At 50.6% G+C, this 19,057-nt stretch overlaps 1 protein-coding gene across 1 annotated transcript in view; it reads right to left on the reverse strand.

Moving 5' to 3' along the window:
• The window catches only part of MAPKAPK3 (mitogen-activated protein kinase-activated protein kinase 3), a 31,430-nt gene that overhangs the window by 2,940 nt on the left and 9,433 nt on the right, over window positions 1-19,057 (reverse strand). The window contains exons 3-6 of the mRNA XM_008053395.1: window positions 4,471-4,610; window positions 3,207-3,271; window positions 2,660-2,739; window positions 850-973 (exon numbers count right to left, since the gene is read on the reverse strand). Coding sequence (XP_008051586.1) covers window positions 850-973; window positions 2,660-2,739; window positions 3,207-3,271; window positions 4,471-4,610 — 409 coding nt within the window. The remainder of the gene's footprint in view (window positions 1-849; window positions 974-2,659; window positions 2,740-3,206; window positions 3,272-4,470; window positions 4,611-19,057) is intronic.

A 19,057-nucleotide genomic window follows, 5' to 3' on the forward strand; every position in this document is an offset into this window, starting at 1 on the left:
TAGATGAGAGGACCTCAGCCTACCAGCTTTCCTGTGCCCCTTGCCTTCCTGAATGCACAGCCTCAGTCACAAGCAAGGAGGAACCAGGGACAGGGCTCCACATTCACCATTAGCTTGTCTACCAACCCATGGGGCCTTGGTTTTCCCATCTGTGCAATGAGGTGGGTAGGCTAGAATACTGCAAAATACGTCCTGGTAAAGAGTGCCATTTTAGCTGTCTCAGGGAGATTCCCACACTTTCAGCAGCTCTTCCAGAAGGCCTCTCTGACCTCTCCTAAGGGAGAAGAGCCCTCTGTCATCACTCCACTCTCAAGTTAGGAAGCACTTTCAGCAAGGGGCATTTCTAGACCTGGGGGTTGCCCACTTGCAGAGGAGTGAGGAGCTTTTCCAGGAAGCATGAGTATGTCCCATGGCCTGGCCTACAGGACCCTCTCCTACAAGGCAGGTGGCTAGCATCCTGTGTCCCTCTAATGTAGGAGGGAAGTCCTGCCCACTTTCTGAATATGAATCCCAGGAAGACAAAAACTAGAGAAAAACAACCGTGGTTGGGCTCCATCCCGAGCTGATGGCAGCCTTTTATCACGTTTATATTTAGAGCTGCTGTGATGTCATTCAGCTCACAGGCCACAGCCAGAATTTTCCTGGATCTATTTTCAAAAGCAGAAGCTGAAGTTTGGGAGAATATTTTTGTAGCCTCCAGCCCCCCACATCACCCACCTCCATACAGACAGAATCCTCCCCTTCCCTCCTGAGCATTAACCCTTTGGTTTCTGTAACTCACCAGCTGCCCCATACCACAACAGAGTACAGTTGGGGTAGGGAGGTACAAACCATGTCCTAAGGACTCACCCACATAATAGGGAGTGTAGCAGGGTGTCTGAAGGGCATTTTGGGTTGTCTCCTTGGCAAAGCCAAAGTCTGTGAGCTTAAGCACTGCGTCTTTCTCCTTGGATGTGTACAGCAGATTTTCAGGCTAGACCAGGAAGAGAAAACATTGGGTTAGAGTTAGCTACCAGATCGGGGCAGAGCACCAAGGTGATCTTCAGGCAGACTACCCTACTCCATCCCAATGCGGGAGGAGCCACATCCATATTATAAAAGACCTGGGCCTTGGCCACCAACATGGGCCAAATATAGCAAAGACCAAGATGACACCTTCATTCACAGAGGATCAAGTGAGGTAGATGTTCAGCCACAGCTGTGAATGACCAAGTGCCACAGAGAGCCTTAAGGGTTAGAACTTCTGATCCTGAGTTGGTGACATTGCCATAAAATGCCACAATGGGAGTGCTAGGGGAAGGCAGACTGCTCATAAACCAGTGTGGCCAAGCACATATCCCACATCCAACCCCAAATGAAATCTGCAGAGCCAGCAGGACAGCCCCACCCGAAGTTGCTCAACGAAGAAAGTCCCAATTACTCGGACTCCAGGAGCTGCACAGAGGCCATTCATCCTGCATCCCAGGAGCTGCTAGAGGCCTGGAGGATGACAGCAGTGGGGAGGTCTACATGGAGGAGGCAGCCCTGAAACTGGCTTTGAATGAATGGGTAGTATCTAGGTACAGGAAGAGGAGCAGGAGGGACACCAAGCAGAGCTGTAATAGGACAGGGTACTGGATGCAGCTCTAGTTTGAGATGATCTGACCACAAAAACAGAAAAGCAGGTTTAGTCTATACAAAGGAATCTCTTCTGCAGAAGCTTTCCTCCCCTTGGGAAAAAAAGAAGCCAGGATCAAATTAAAGCAAGGAGTCAGAAAGTATGTCTGCTGTGGCTTTACATGTATCCAGAATCAAAGGATAAGGGTAAGGGTTGGGTGTACTCCGTCAAAGAAAGGACCCTCAACACAGTTTTAGGAGGAAATAAGACATGGGGGGTAATGCTCCTGGCCTGGGAGGGTATAGATTCTGCTCTAATGGTGCTCGCATGTGCACGTTCATGCAGGGCTGCCTCCATCTGATCCTGATGACCTAAAGCCTAGTCCTCCCATGACAGGAAATTTGGAGAGCTGAGTTTCCAGCCTCAACACCATCCACTGCAAGGGTAAAAAAGCCCAACAACCAGGACTACCTCTGTTCCTGTCCCCAGTACCCAGCAGATGACTTTCTTTCCCTTAAAATGGTGGCATCAGAGGGCCTAATATATGCCAAAACTATGGCTGTGACTTCACAAAAGCCCCAGTAGTGTCAGGTAATCCCTGCTTGAGACTTGGCATATTGAATATACACAAAATTTACTGCTGAACAGGTGAACAAGTAAATGAATGTATCCCAATACAGCAACTGCACAGCCATGGGCAAGCCACTTAATCTCTCTCTGAGCCTCATTTTCTTTGTCTGTAAAATGGGTAATGGTACCTATCTCACAGGGCTAGATGTGAATTAAACAAGATGCTTGTCAGGGCCTACTGGCATGAGGTAGGCACTCAGTTATTCTTATTGCTATTTGGCTTACACAGTGTTTGAAGGAAACAAGGAGACCCATCTAGTAAGAACAGAATGAGTATGCCAAAACAAGGGAAGAAAAGGCTGACAAGAGCAGTCTGGGACAGCAAGCAGAGGCTATGAATGCTGGCCATGGAACCTGGCCTCCAACCAGTGGGAGCTGGGAACCATGAAAGGTTGTGGAGTGGGACAGTACCCTCTTCCCTGGTCCCCCTACCTTGACATCTCGGTGGGCAATGTTATGGCTATGCAGGAACTGAATGGCAGTGCCGATATCCCTCATTATTTCTGCTGCCTCTGCAACACAGATGGGGTGGTGGCAGGGAGATGTCAGTGGTGCCAGTCAAAGGTCAGGAAACCTGGGGGCCCCCCTCTATCATCCCTGGGGGCCACAATCTAGTAGGCCAGCACAAGATAGGGACAGTACCCCTGATACCCAAGACCTCTATCCCAGATTCCCACCCCAGATACCTCAGTTCCCTCCCAGGATACCCCCAGCCCACCTAAACCTCTTTCCTCAGTCCTGGGCTACCTTTCCCAACTCAACTGCTGGTCAGCACCAAGAGGCTTTGAGGCCTCCATCCCAAGGCTATGGAAAGTCCACCTCCAATAAGGTGTCACAGAAATTTTTTGGGGGATGGACACCGGATCCTACTCTTTGTTGCTCAAATGGGAAGACTGAGACATTGTCCCATATCACACAGCAACTCTGGTCCATTCCTCTCACCCTGAATCCCCTCACCAGTCCAGCTACATGCACCCACCTCTCTCAGTGAAAGCCTGATCACCGCGCTCCTGAATCCTGCTGAACAACTCACCACCTTCCATGCTGTAAGAGAGGCAACTGTAAGCTGAGATGGGGAACATCAAGCATCATCCTACCCCTGCACTGAATTGTAGGCCCAGGATTCAGGCCCTGCTGCTCCTCCCCTGGTGAGCAGTCACTGTCAGCCTCCCCATACCTTGTAGAACCTGGTGTGTGGTGGGCTATCAGCTTGGGTGGGTTGAGATGAACTCTTAGTACTAGGGGAAAGCAGTAGGCTCTGATCCCAGGAAACCTGTATTCCCAGTGGCACTGCCCCTGCCTAGCTGTGAGGCCTTTGGTAGTCTCTACCCCATCCAAATCCCATTTTCCCCAAGTATGGAATGAGATATTAACATCATCATATGACCAGTGTTCTCTAGGCACCTACTGCATGCTATGCCCTGGAATCCACACTTCATGTGCACAGCTGTGTAATCTTGGCCTGGTTCCTTCATTTCTCTGTGGCTCAGCTGTCTCTTATAAATTGGAGATAACAGCACCAACCTCACAGACTGAATATGTGATACACACGGGCCACTTAGAATGGAGTCAAGCAAGGCAAATGCTACATTAAGATCTTCCTCCATTATCCTCTGTAACACGAGTTACAGAGATTCAGAGAGGTTAGAGCTGCCCATGGTCTCACAGCTAATGGGTGACAGAGCCAGGATCTGAGCCTGAAATTTGAAGAACTAGCTAACCTGTGGAAGGAGGAAGGACTTGAAAGGCAGACAGGGAGAAGCTGGAGGCCCAAACATGGCACCCAGGGTCCAAGGAAAGCTGGGGCTGAGCCATAGTGCTAATGCTCCTGGTTCTAGGTCCCCATTACTCAGCATCTAGTGGGTCCATGTGAACAGAATTCCAGGTAGAAAGGGGAAAGCTGAAGGGACTGTGTGTGTCCTGCTCAAAGCCAAATCCCCCCACCCACCCATATTCAGGGCTTAGCAGCCTTCCAGCTCCTGATTTCCCAGAGTGGAAATCACACCCAGGATGGTCATATCAGAATCCCTGTTGCTTTTTCCCTACTCTTGAGAGAATCCCCTCATAGTCAGCTCTATAACTCCATGGTAGGGCCTGCAACTGCCCACTTCTCTGCCCCTCAAGGGCTGGGATGGCACCCAGAACTGCCACCTGAAAAACAAAGAAAGCCCCTAGAAGAATGGCAGGGAGCCTGGGGCCATAGGGATACCAATGGAGTGTCGAGACAGGATGGGCCAGCATACCATTCCATGATGATAAGGAGGCAGCGCTTGCCATGATGCATGTTCTCATACACGTCCAGGATGCATACAATGTGGGGGCCACCAGAGGCCTGCCAGTGGTGGTCCACCTCCTGCCGGGCCTTGGGGCTATCATACAGGAGCTGTGGGTAGGTGGGCACAGAAAGCATTAGCCTCCCAGTCCACTGCCCTCACATTGCAAACAATGACATATAAGCTCAGAGAGGCCTGTGACCTGCCCAAGATCACACAGTTTATAAGGGTACAAATGAAAGTTTGAATCCAGGTTTCCCTAACTTGTGGTCTGATGAGCTTCTGGACTTGAGGGTCAGCCCTGGGCTCAGGCAACTTGGCTGGTTGCTCAGGAGTCCCTGGGAGGTGGTTAACCACCTGGAGGGGCTCAGAGGCCAGAGAAGCCCCTGCATTCCTTCTCAGGGACACTTCAAAATGAAGTGGAAATTGAGTGGGTTTTAGGGTCAAATCACACATCAGCCATGACATCCCTTGAGCCTCAGTTTCACAAGGAGGAGGATAGGGTTGCTCCATTTCCCAGGCTAGGATTGGGAATTGTATGTGAAATTGTACAGGATGGCACCTGGCACATAGTCCATGCTTGGTGCCCCCTGGGATCCTTCCTCATCTAGCACCTCCATGTGAAACAAAGTGAAGCCAGGGGAGGGGAAAAGGTATACGAAAATGCAAATCTGCCCTGCAGGCCTTACCATGACTGGAGCATGACTAAAGGCCTCCTGCAGGAAGGATGAGGCCTATCCTTCAGTCCATCCATCCCTCACTACAAAACTGGCCCAGCACAGAGGGAGACAAGACCAGGCTCCTGCAGGAGTGAAGATAATCAAGACTTCCAATTCTCCAGGAGTGGACGCTGAAATAAAACTGTCACTATCAAGAAAAGTGCTTCTAAAATGAGTTGCCTGGTCATGACTGCCCAGTCAGTTCCCAGTTTCCAAGGCAACTTTGTAGCCTTCCAGGGAGCTGCTGTGGAGGGCTAGGACAGCAATGCCATCCTGCTGCTAGAGAGGTGGGGACATTTCAAGGTGACAACCCTGCTGCCCAGCTTCCACCCAGAGGTAGACTGGAGGCAGGGAGCACTCTCACTGAGGAAGATGATAGCCAGGTGGAGTGAGATGTGATTGGAACTGGATTCCTCCAATGACTCAGTGCAACCTCAGGCAAACATTTACAGCTCCCAGCCGCAGCCTGCAACTTGGTAAAATGTAGTAACAGCAGAGTTATCCCCAAAGTTAACAACAAAGCAAGCAGTAGATAGGCAGTTGTCAGAATCCTTGCTCAGGTGAGCTCAATCCTGGGCTATGGCTGCCAACCATCTCCAGAAATGAGCAAGGCCCCGAGCGGCCCAACTGTAGGGGAGGAAAAGTCAGCAAGCAGGGGGAGATGGCTCAGAATGAGGAGAGCCGGGACAGGCCATTCTCCAAAAGGGGTGGTCACCCAAAACCCAAGATCCTATCATGTGGTATTTCCCAAGATCAGCCCGGCCCTGCTCAGTACCCTCAGGACACTGGACCACCCTCAGCCTTGATTTCCTTCTCTGCAGAGTAGAGAGAGTAGGCCACTTTATACAGGATACTGTTGGTGCAGTGTCCTCTCCCTTTGTGACTCTTTTCTACCTGTGGCCATAGATCACTTCCCCTCATCCTCCAGATAAACACCACCTCCTCTCCCAGCCTCCAAAACTTGTCTTCCTCTCCCACCTCCCTAGGTAAAGGTAAACTGGGGCAGGGTTGTGTCCCAGGGAGGGGAGAAGAAGGCAATGTTTTCTCAAATCAGCAGCCCCTTGGCTATTCCTCCATTTCTGGAGTTGTTCCCCTTAACCCTAGCCTGGGAATACAGGCAGTGCAAGGAGTACAGAGGATAGTGCAAGGAGTCCCTGGATAAGCCCTTCTACCAGCTCTGGGGTCCTTCCTCCATTATCCAGACCAGGCTGGGTGTATAGGAGGCTGCCGTGGGCAGACACTCCTGGATACCATGGATCCCTTGCTCATGCTGCCCTTGCCGCCCAGAACACCCCTCAGGTCAGTGCCCACACAGCCTCCAGTCACCACCTTCTCACTCACAGCACTAGGTGTCACCTCAGTCACCATGCCAGCTCACTTTCACCATGTCTTGGGGCAACTCTGCCCTAGTCCTCAGCCACAGGAGCCAAGATCCACCATCCCCCCCCTCCCTGCACTCCTTTCCTCCTTTGTCTCCTAACCCTCCCTGTGGCCATGACCCTGGCCCTTCCTCCCAAGCCTGAACTGACCATCTTCTGTCAGACCTCTCAGGCTGGCTCCTGGACTCCCTCCTCACTACTGCAGTTGTGGCATCTCACCCCATACCAGAGTCCTCCTCTTTTCTCATAAAATCCAAGCTCCCACTGGCATACTTTCAATAGGGTTCTCAGCCCTGTCTCTCTCTCTCTTTCGGACTCTACTCCACCTGTGGCCACAGACAGCTTCCTCATGTTCTCCAGGCAAGTCCTCCGGGCAAACGACAACTCCTCCTCCAGCATCTGGGGCTTGCATTCCTCTCCCACCTCATTTCCTGCTACCCTGGGCCCCAAAACACTTTTTGTTCTGGCCAGAGTGATGATGTCTGTGCTGTTCCCAAATGGGCCTTGCTCCGTCAAGCCTCTGTGTCTATGCCTGTGCTAGTCCATACCACATGCATTCTTTCCCTATCTCCTCTGTTGAGTCAACTCCCTGTTTTTGAGGAACTTTCTGGGCTCAATTCATATTTCTCTGCCTCTGGAAAGTCCTCCCAGCACCTATGCCAATGTTTTTGCCTCTTCCTTCCACTGGGTGGGACAAGTTTGAGGGCAGAGGCAAATCAGGTTAATCTGCAGATCCCTGGCTGGAGCCTAGCAGGAAATATTGGGCTCCTGAGCAAAGAACGGGTGGGAGGATGGGTAAAGAGCTGGAGGGAGAAGGGAGCTGTGGGAGGGAGAGGAGGAGGGAGGATGATGCCAAGGAGGGGCCTGAGAACCTCCCAGTCTGGGCCTGCACCTTGTGCTTTGTTGAGGTGGAGGAGCAGGTGGTGTTGCCCTGAGTTGGAGCCTCTTGAGGCTTCTTGCCTGACTCAGTCCATATTTAGGAACCCATTTCCCACATGGATTAAAATAGTCCTTCTCCAAGTGCCAAAGCCCTGAGAATAAACACAGGGGTGGGAAGAGTGCTGTACCCAGAAAACATAATAAATGCCCCCACTGGCCTCTCTGCAAAGCAGATCACAGGGATCGGAGCCTGGACCTGAGCCCATGCAGGTCCAGCTTCCAAGAAATCCCCTGAGCTGTCACTCCTGACCCCTCAAGTTGACCCTGAACATATCCCCAAACCTCTTACAGCCTCAGTTTCCTCATCTTTTTTCACTATAGCCAGAATCTTCCTGTCCTCCAGGACTCCCCTCAATATCACCTCCTCTCAGAAGCCCTCCCTGACTGCCCTGTCTAAAAAGGATCTCAAGGGTCCTTCACTTTCTCTTCATCCTTTGTTTTCCTTCTTTTTATATAAATGCTTTGTTTATTGAGGGACAATTTACATACCGGAAAAAGCACAGGTCTCAAGGGTCCAATTCAGTGAGTTTTGACAACTACATACACTCTTGGGAGTTACACCCCCATTAAGACAGAAAACATTCCCAGTTCCCCAGAAAGCTCCCACGTCATCGCCCTTTTTACCTCCTGTGTAGCTCTTGCTCACAACCTGCAATTAGCTTGCTCCTGTGATAACTCTTTAAACAAACACACACATACAGACATTGTACTTTCAACATGCCTGCCTCTTGTTTGGAGCACTTTATAAATACTGGAAGGAAAGGACTTCATCGTTACCATGTTTTAGATGAGAAAAACTGAGGCATGGAGAAGGGAAGTAACTGGTCCCAGATCACATGGTTGTTTTCCCAACCAAGCTGGTACCATGCTGCCTCCCTCATGAGACTGTGGGCTCACAGGACAGGGCCAATACTGGGGCACAGAGCACTGACTCAGATAATATTTGTAGACTTAATGAACAAATCTGTAAAGTGGGAATGAGGAGAGGAAACCCTCACAACCCATCATGAAGTCAAGATAAGATGAAACTGAGGAGGACCCAGGAAAGCTCAATAAATGGGAGCCATGACAGCTTGGCTAAACTTGTTCCCCGTTGCCCAAGGGCAGCCTACCCTTTCTGTTGAATCAGACTTTACCTCCTCTTCCAGGGACCTCATCATGACTGCTCCAGTCCAAAAGGCATTGCTATAAGTTGTCCTCATTCACACAGATACATGATCCACACTATCCTTCATAAAAGGTGTCAAGTAAGAGCTCTGTCTTTTCAGGTATGGGAATGAGCACAGGGCTAGGACACAGGAGGTCCAGATTCTGTCCTTAATTCCAGTATGGCCTTGGGCCAGTCCCTTTTCTTCTCTGGGCCTCTGGTTCCCTAATTTAAGATGCAGGGCTTGGGCAATATGGGGTATGGGAGAGAAGGGGGGCAACAAGGGGGACCTCTGCACAGGGGACCTTGCAAAGCACCTACCACAGTCCCACATCCACATCATTGCCCCCATGGAGCAGCCCCCGGGACTCCACAGACTCCAGATATACATACCTGACTCCACTGGGAGCTGCCTGGGATGGACAATGGTGTCTTTGTCCTCAGTCACAGCTGAGAGGCCAAGAAGATGGGAAGGGGCTTCTGACAACCAAAAAAATCCCCACCCTTTCCTCACTCTTGTTCTATGTTCTCTGAGCCCCCCAGAGGTCCACCAGAGCTAAGAGGGTCTATAATGGCACCTGGGCAGCTCACATCTCTAGCTAGTGCCCAGTAGGTACACACACACACACACACACACACACACACACACACGAAGCCGAAATCTGACTTACAGCCTCAGTTTCCTCATCCTAAGGTCCTAAGGAAGGGAACCACTGCGTCTAAGATGACATTTCCTTGAACAAATGACACTGCTCTGGCCTCAGGTTTTAAGTTCCCACCTCCCCTTTTCCCCATCGCCCTCCTTTGCCAAATTCTATTTACCCCTGAGGTGGCAGCCAGAAGGCCAAAATCCCTACTGATCTCCCCAGCCAGTGAGCCCCAGCAAGAGTTGAGAACAGGAGGGCCCATGCCCCTCTAGTACTATCAGGTGGAAGGGGGCCTCAGAACAGATACGGCTCCCTTTCCATAGCCACACTGGGTCCCTTCCCACCCAAGGACAGGGTTTATTTATGGGTGGAGGAATTCTTGAGCTCCATAGCTGGGAAAACAACAGCAACATTTGCCTGTTTGGAAAACAGTTTGCAGTTTACAAAACACTCTGCTGTCCCTTATCTCATGGGAAAGCTTGGTGCCACCCTGTGAGGCAAGCAGGGTGCGGGCCATCAGCTCCAATTTACAGACTGAGGAAACAAGAGGCTCAAGAGGATGAAGTCATTGCCTTGGAGCCACCTGGCTACAGTGTGGCAAGGCTGGCAGAGGAAGGAGAACAGGACTTTTAAGAGAGCATCCAGACAACCCCTCCCTGAGGGGAGATGAGAAGAGAGGGTGGCCCCAAGTTGGAGAGGCACTGGCCAAAGCCACAGCTTGCACAAGACTCGGAAAACTTGTTCTGAAGTAAATGTGTCTATGAGTATGTGGGTGTGTGCATATGTAGGGGTGTGAGGGGGACGTGTGGGGGGGTGTGTATGCACAGGATCATGAGTGTGTGCATGCATGCATACATCCACGTGTGTGGTGCATGCATGGGTGCATAGGGAGTAAGGGGTGGGGAATGGGGTGGGCGTGTGGGCCCACAGTGTGTTTGTCTCTCCAGCCTCTGTAATGTTGACTTTGAACTCCCTGGGAGTGGGATTCATCCATCTGTCCATTATTCATCTAACACTTTCTATTTCTCCAAAGTTCCTAGCAGAGAACTGGCCACAGAGGTATGCAAGAAAGACTGGGGGCAGGGTGCAATTCTTGCTCCCACAACTCAACCTGTGACAACCTTGCCCAAGAAGGTGACCAAGTTCAATGCCTCCATTCAGACTTCCTCTCCCACTGAGGCATCTTCTCCAATGCAGGGCCTAACACCTCTTGCTGCCCAGAGCTAGAAAAGCACTCTTTCTTCCTAGAACATCAAACAAAGCTGAGACCCTTCTCTAGTTACCTCCCAGCCCAGGGAAGGCCCCCTACCCAGGACTACATGCCCACCCACATATCAGCATCCCCATCCAGCTCACTCCAGGGCTGGGCTCCTCTCAAGTAAAACTGTTCACAGCATCTCCATCTGTCTCACACACAGGAGGCGCCAAGGCTACCAGCCTAGCCAAGCAGCCTCCCCCAACACCCCCACAGGCAAAACCCCAACCCCCCAATACACCCCCGCCAATTAACCCATAGCCCTGGCCAGACTGTGCTGTGGCCTCTGCCGGAACACCCACTCTTTCTGGGGGAAGAGAGCTGATTTGTAATCTCTCCCATCAGTGAGGCAGTAAAATATTAAGAAGCTGAAGCTCTGGATTTCATGACAACTCACAACCTGAGAGAGGTTGGCCCTACAGCAAAGATAGCCTCCTCCTGGAGGCCAGGAACCTAGTTCCTCTCACCATTCGTGAAGTACTCCAAGTCCTATTATTTCCACATGCTCTGCTTATTGACAACAGGATTTCAGGCATTTCATAACTCTAAAACATTATAGAAGCCAAATAAAACAAAAATAGCAGATTCTCTTTAGAATGAAGAGAAAAAGACCGAGCTCGGTGGCTCAGCCTGTAATCCCAGCACTTTGGGAGGCCAAGGCGAGTAGACTGCCTGAGCCTGTGGGTTTGAGATCCACCTGGGCAACTTGGCGAGACCTCATCTCTACAATAAACCAAAAATTATCCGGGCACGGTAGTGCACACCCGTAGTTCCGGCTCCTTGGAAGGCTGAGGCAGAAAGATCGCTGGAACCCAGGAGACTGAGGCTGCGGTGGCCAGGAGTGTGCCACTGCACTCCAGCCTGGGCGACAGAGTGAGACTCCAACTCAAAAAAAAAAATGAAGAGAAAGATAAAATGCATCAGAAACCCACTTAAGTTCTTAACTATAAATGAGGACAAATCTTAATTCTGAGTTTCCTGGAAGTCTAGGCAAAGAAGGAAACCAGGTAGGCTCTGCTGCTTTTATTACTCCATGGAGAGAAACACAGTCACTCACTGAACATTTTCAAAGACCAAATTCTAAAAGGGATTTAGCTTCAAGTCTTCTATGAGGGGAAACCTTCTGGCGATACCTTCAACAGCAGTTTTGCAGAAGACACAGAAAGATTCAAATGAATGTATCTAATAAGGACTCTGCCATAAAAACCAAGGACAGTACATGGTACTGTGGCCTGGCACACAGGCCATCTGCTGAGATAACATCACCAGGCCCTTTACTTTCTTAGGACTCCAGTTTTGTTCTGCACCAGAGGACAGAGAGGCGAAAAGCAGCAAGGGTTGGTATATCTTCGAATACCTCTCTCCCACCTTGGGGGTCTCAGCCCAGCCTCAGACAAGTGCAGGTCAGAATGCTGAAGGTTAAGCCTCAGCACCTGTGCTCAGCGTCCAGTACTTAGGCACAGAACTGTACAGAATGTCCTACCAGAAAATGTGGGCTTTGACTCATAGTTTTTTCATCATGGGGAACCCCTATTCTCTACAGAGGGAGGCCATAAATAAGAAAAAGCACTTTGAACCTACCATACTGCCTCCTGGACAGGAGCTGTCACCTCTAGAATCCCTTCCAGCTCCCAGCTACATGATTATTTGGGATTGTTTCCCTCTGGGGACACATCTCTAATTTATAAGAAATACCACTGGAAAAGCAGGATTCATTTTATAGCCAGTTGTTGAAACCACCCCTACCTATGTGCTAGCATCTGTGAGGGTGGTCAGCCAGTGTGACACCCACAGGTTGCTTTGCCCACTCAGAGTGTGGGTCACAGCCTCAGCCTCTGCTCTGGGGCAGATGTCAGGATGGGGCTGACCCTGAGTTCGGGGTTCAGAAGCTGGTATTTCCTTCTCTTTTTAAGAAAAGTTTAGATTCAGTGAGCACATATGCTAGTTTGTTAAAAAAATTATATGGCATAATGCTGGGGTTTAGGTTTCTGTTGAACCTGTCACCAGGTATGGACATAGTACCCAGTAGGTAGCTGGGTATTTCCTTCTTCTTCTTCTTTTTTTTGAGTCGGAGTCTCACTCTGTCACCCAGGCTAGAGTGCAGTGGCACACTCATGGCCACCGCTGCCTCGACCTGCTGGGCTCAAGTGATCCTTTCTCCTCACCCTTCCACGTAGCTGGAACTACAGGCACGTGCCACCATGCCTGGCTAATTTTTTGATTTATTGTAGAGAGGAGGACTTGCCAACTTGCCAGACTGGTCTTGAACCTGTGAGTTCAGGCAATCCTCTCACCTTGGCCTCCCAAAGTACTAGGATTATAGATGTGAGCCACACACCTGGCCAGGTATTTCCTTCTTAAGGCCTCAGCATCTTCCTTATAAACCCAGAGCCCTGCCCCTGCTCCCCCATATCCTCCCCAAAGGCACTAGTGCTATTTGGAGAACTGGTGGTAGTGTCAAATCTAACTCTTTAGCCTCAGTTTTAAACCAGAGCCACAGACATGTGGCATTATTCTCTCTCACACTCATTTTCCCAGTTTTCATAGCTCATTAAGGGAGCTAATGGAACCAATTTTGCAGCTACGGATTAGTTGGCCTCACACCAGATCAGTCCTCACTTCATTAAGTTCTGACCACATCCTGTCCTCTGTCTCACCCTATCCATTTACCTCTCCTTCTCACAGGCTCAGTTCCAAGGAGGTTGGCTCACGTGATACCACTGATTCCAAATGCCCCAGCTCCAGGAACAATGGAGTTGGGCAGGATTAGCATTCCCTACGTGACAACTATCTCCCTGGTGCTCAGCCAGTACTATGCCAACATCACCTCATAGAGCGCTCACCATGTCCCAAGAAGCACCAGCAGCACCCTTTTACCTGTGGGGAAACGTCACTCTGAGAGGTTAAGTGGTTTGCCCAGAGTCACACAGCTGGGTAAGGAGAGTCAAGACTTAAAGCCAGACCTGTCAGCTTTTAGACAATGGGGACCAAGTAGGCTACTGCTTCGTTCTTTTTCCATGCAGCTTCAAAGCTTGGAGTAGGCACTTGTCACCACAAAACCAGCCTACAGAAAATAAAAAGGGAAGGCCCAGCTGGTCCTTCCCAGAGCTTAGCCACACACCCCTGGGTCTGGACCAGGCTCTGCTACTTGTTGGCTGTAACAACAATGGTGGATGTTCACGGAGCCCCTGCCCTGAACCAGGTATGCTATACCCATTAGCTCTTGCCCTTGAGCAGCCATATTGTTAGTCACCATTTTCAGCTAAGAAGGCTGAGAGTCAGATGGGTTTTGTGGTTTCTCTGGATCACATGGTTCTCACAAGACCACCTATAAGTCTGAGAGTTCCTTGGGAACCAGGATTCAACTCTTATCCCTAAGGAGGTCTGCCCACGTATAGATCCTTTCTGACTCCTGTAAATACGTACTGGCCCTGCCTGGGGACCAGGCCTAGAGTTGGGGCTGGGAATGCTGCCATAGGCATTCTGTCCTCAAGGATTTTGGAGCTATGGATGAGTCACTGCCAACTGGGATGCTTGATGAGGACATGCAGGCCTAGGGAAACTAGTCCTAGCTCCTTCTCTTCCCTTCTCTTTTCTTTCCAGGACCAGAACCTGGCAGAGCAGGCAAGCTAGGGAAGGACAGCACTTCTTGAGGGAACCCAGGAACAAGGAGGATCCCCAAAGAACCAGTCCCCTTCTAGGCCAAGGCCAGGACACCTGAAGATGGTGGTGGTGGCAGCTAATAGGCTGGGAACCTCCCTGACCACTTCCCATCAGTGTTATGGGAGGGGAAGGAGCAGCTAAGGTTCCAAGGCCAAAGTCTTCCCAGAAAGTTCTAAGAACAAACACAAGTTTTGAAATTGTCAAATCTCAGGAACACAAGACTCCTCCAATTTGCTAAATTTTGATGGCCTCAGTTTGTCTGCTTTCCACCAGCCCCAGACAACCTGGAAACAAAGGCAGAAATGACAGGTGTTGGGGATGGGAAGGGTTAGGGAATATTTCTAGAAAGAGGGATCTTAGCTAGGCTACCAGGCAGGGAGGGGGAAGAACAATAAGGACATGAAGGCTAGTTGGGGTAGACCAGGGGTTCCCAGTGTCCCAGGCCAGGGACCAAACATGCAGGACCATCTGTGGCCACAGAAGTCCAGGTCACAGAGGATCTAGACACAGAGGACAGTTCCATCCCCCTCTCACTATGGCCTTGAGCAGCCCATTCAACCTCTCTGAGCCTGAATGGTCCAATCTGGAAAAGTGGGGACAATGACAATACTCATGTTCACAGATAGCCATGAGGACAGAATGAGAATACATGTATAGAGCTCAGATTAATAGTGATAAGTAAATACTGAGTATACTGAGAGATGCTATGTCATGGGGGAAAATGGGTTTCATGGTTTGCTTGAGAACTCCTGGCTTCAGGATTTCCCTGGATCTTCCTGGAATGGCCTTATGCTTTTCCCCTCCCTGATTTACAGGACTCAGAGAAAGCTAGATACAGCCTCCGGGACCCAGGGAAAGCAGACTCCCTCTAATCCAGCAGGTCACAGGAAATGGTCTCAGATCCTCAGAGGAGCAGAACTAAGCTGGGCTTTCCAAAGGTGGACCAAGAATCATGAGTCTACGAATTCTTTTTTGCTATGAAAGACTTGGTTAAGGAAGGGACAGACTCTTCAGGATAATAGAGGGTGGCAGATCTCAGAGGAGGGGCCCTGGAAAGTGGGAGGCAAGGTTGACAGCTGGGCACCCAAGCCAAGGAACTTAGCAATCTCTCAGCCTTAGTCAATTGCAGGAGGGGACACATCTTCCCTTCTCTGTGGCATCCCCCACTCTCCCAGGTGGCAGACATCTTTACCCCCTTGACACCTCCATGCATCCTTTTGAATGACGTCCCCTTCTGCAAAGTGTGTGACTCTGGGCCAGTCCTTTAAGTTCTCTGAGTCCTAAATCTTTATCTGTGAACTGGGTGTGCACCCTCCTCACATATGACCTCACATATGACACCTGGGGAGAGAGGCCTAGAGGGAGTTACGACCTCCTCCCCTCTCCCAGAAGTTACACAGTAAGTGGCAAGATCAGAACTCCCTTTGCCCTCGATAGGTGTGAGACCCAGCATTCTGTCCACGGCCTTCCCACAAGAGACTGAGGAGGTACCACAGAGACCCCTTGTTAGCACTATGAGTATATAGAACCAGAGGATCCTGGTTCTATTATCTTCCTTTAACTTCTCAGAGGAAAGAGATTTTTCTGTCAAAACCAACTACGTAATTTGTGAAACATTACCCTGGTTCTATTTCTTCCATGACAGTGTAAAAATAGGACATTTTCATCATAAGACTGGAAAATTTTAGCAAACACAAGTGTTTTATTCTAATCTCAGAAATAATGTCCCTTGAGTTGTCCTGCTCCATGAAGGGACCTCACCTCAGCCATTGAATATGTGTTCTCAACTGGCCAGTTTTGCTGCAGTGATGCCCACATAGCTGGCACAGGTTACAGAGGGCAGTGTCACACTCCCTAAGTAGGGAGTGACCAGGAAAAGTAAACTCATGCCTAAGTGACCCCTGCTGAGGCCACACAGCAGACTATGTCTCTGGCCAGATCTGGAGAGAAGGACCCCACCCTCTAGTTCTCAGAATGACAACTAGTCTCTCTCACCCAGAGGAGATGTCACAGAAACAACAAAGGATTAAGAAGTGGGCAGCCAGGCTCGGTGGCTCAGCCTGTAATCCCACACCTTTGGGAGGCTGAGGTGAGTGGATTGCCTGAGCCCGCGTGTTCGAGACCCGCTGGGCAACTTGGTGAGACCTCATCTCTACAAAAAATCAAAAAATTAGCCGGGTGTGGTAGAGCGTGCCTGTAGTTCCAGCTACTTGGAAGGCTGAGGCGGAAGGATCGCTGGAACCCAGCAGGTCAAGGCTGTGGTGGCCGGGAGCAGTCACTGCACTCCAGTCTGAGCAACAGAGTGAGACTCCAACTCAAAAAAAAAAATAAGAAGTGGGCATGGGGGAATGCGCTAGATCACCCCCAGAGGCACAGCACAGAGACCCTAGGGAAACCTCCATCCCCATCCTCCACAAAGCTGTCCTGAAACCTACATCACATCTGCTCAGCATCTCTCCCTTGTCCCCTGGCTTCATCCATGTCCCTGCAGCTCCCCACACAGGCCTGGCTGAGCACAGTCAGCCATCATTCGACGTGGAATGCTCCCAGGCGGACAGAGGCACTGGCTGTCCAGGCTTCCAGCTTCCCTTTGCCCCTGCACCCCTCCTTGCCCCCCGTTCCTGTTCAGCCAGAGGGCTCACAATGCCCCAACACCCAGCCAGTTTTCAGAAAACTTTCCTAGTCTGATCATACCATGGAGCCACAGCCATGAGGAAGAGAGGGCAGAGGGCTCATCCTCTAGGGGGCCAAAATGGTAGCCTGGCAGCACTGAGAGACACTTTTGCCATGAGAATGGGCTGTAGTGACTCATTCCAACTCTCACAGGCCTTCCTAGGGTAAGGACACACCCTGGTACCAGCTCAGCCTGACTCAAGACTTTAAGTGGGCCACGGAGTACAGTGGAGGAGGTTCTCAAATATGAATCATAACCCCAGAGCTCCTGTCCCTAGCAGAATACAGACCCCACTGGTGGTTTCTCCAAAGCCAACTGTTCCCCTGGCAACATCATTCACTGACTGACTTGGGAGAGGCATCCTGGTGCACTCTCTGGCCAGTATCCCTGCTGTCTGACTACTTGCAAGAGCAGCTGCAGTAGTGGGCAAGGTGAGCCCCCCCCCGTCTGCCTGCTTCTCTGGCACTGCCCATTGTCACTGCCCACAGAAAGTATTTTCACAGCCAGAAGGGAAGCCCTTGCCAAGCAGGGCACCCAACCCCTCATTTTACAGATGGGCAGACTGTGGCTCCCTAACCCCAGCTGAGCTGGCATGTAAGGAGGGATGACTATGAGCCAGGACTTGGCTGCAAGCCAAGCCTGGGTTCTAGTCCAGCCTGAGCATCTCCTAGCTATGTGAACCTGGGTGAATTACTCTGCCTTTCTGGACCTCATTTGATATTGTATCAAATATCAAATGAGAGTGATAACCTGTTCTGATTCTGCTATGTGTTGTGCTTGGCATGTAGGAAGCACATGTGGGTACAGGTGGGTGCCCTTATCTCCATCCCCCTACCCTCTGTGCCACTGCCAGCCAGAGAACACAGAGAGCACCTGTCAGTCCCTCTGCCACATTCTTAGACAGGAGCTGCTTATGTTGGGGAAACATCTATGGAGCAAGCTATGGGTTCCTTGTGGAGGCTGAGCCTGTAAGAATGGAGCAATGAGTGTGGCAGGTTAAGGCCCTGGTCTTTCACATCCCTGAAAATAGCCTGTGAGCCTTATGGAGTGAGGGTGGTCAGGTGTAAGATGCAGGCTAGACAGTCTTGGGTGCTTATCCCAGCTACTGCAGGGCAGCTCACACTCAGTTTTCTCCTCTGTAAAATAGAAGCAGTTGCACTTCACATCTTGAGCCCTTCCAGATGCCTACCGACTCTAGTAGCTGGCTCTGAGGATTTGACTCAGATCAGATTCCAGCCCCTTCCCTCCCTGACTGCAGTCAGGGATCCCTTGGGGGTCATAATGTGCCTGGTCCTATACCGTTCAGAAGTGTCAGACCACTGGGCCATAAAAGAAGACCCAACAGTAGAGTCCACAGCTGAAGTTGACTTCCCACTCTCCATGGAGGGACACCTTGGGTTACAGCTCAGTCAAAAAGTGCCTGACTCTACTGTTCTGACTGCCAAGGCTGTCAGCACCGGGTCAAGGCGAGCAGCAGGAAGGGACACTGTGAGTGGTGTGGGTACAGCCAGCACTCCTCCTTCCTACTCCACCCCCACCCTCCACTGGGACAGGGGGAGGAAGTTGCAGGCTGAAGCTGACTAGGATGAGTTTCCAGCACCTGCTCTGGTGCCACTCTGTCCTCTGCCTGCCCTCAGCCTGCTGGGCTGCAAAGAGGCCCAGTCAGGCCTAAAACACATGAGACAGGCAGAGTGGCAAGGCCTGAGAGAGGAGGAACAGAGCAACAGCAGGAGAAACAGGTAGGAAAAGAGAAGTGGGAGTAACGAGGAAGCAGAGAAGCCCAGAAAGATAGTTCATGAGGAGAAAGCAGGGACAAAGCCTTATTCTAAATAAAAAGGTAGGTCAGGCATGGTGGCTCACACCTGTAATTCCAGCACTTTGAGAAGCCGAAGCAAGAGGATTGCTTGAGACCAGGAGTTCAAGACCAGCCCAGGCAACATAGCAAGACCTTGTCTCTACAAAAAATAAAAAATAAATTAACCAGACGTAGTGGCGTGCACCTACAGTCCTAGCTACTCGGAAGGCTGAGGTGGAAGGATTGCCTGAAACCAGAAAGTCAAGATTACAGTGAGTTGTGAAAGTGCCATCACACTCCCGCCTGGGTAACAGAGTAAGACCTTGACAAGAAAGAAAG

This window comes from Carlito syrichta, unplaced genomic scaffold, assembly GCF_000164805.1.
Source record: "Carlito syrichta isolate Samal-C Ts95f unplaced genomic scaffold, Tarsius_syrichta-2.0.1 Scaffold288153, whole genome shotgun sequence".
Lineage (NCBI taxonomy): Eukaryota > Metazoa > Chordata > Mammalia > Primates > Tarsiidae > Carlito > Carlito syrichta.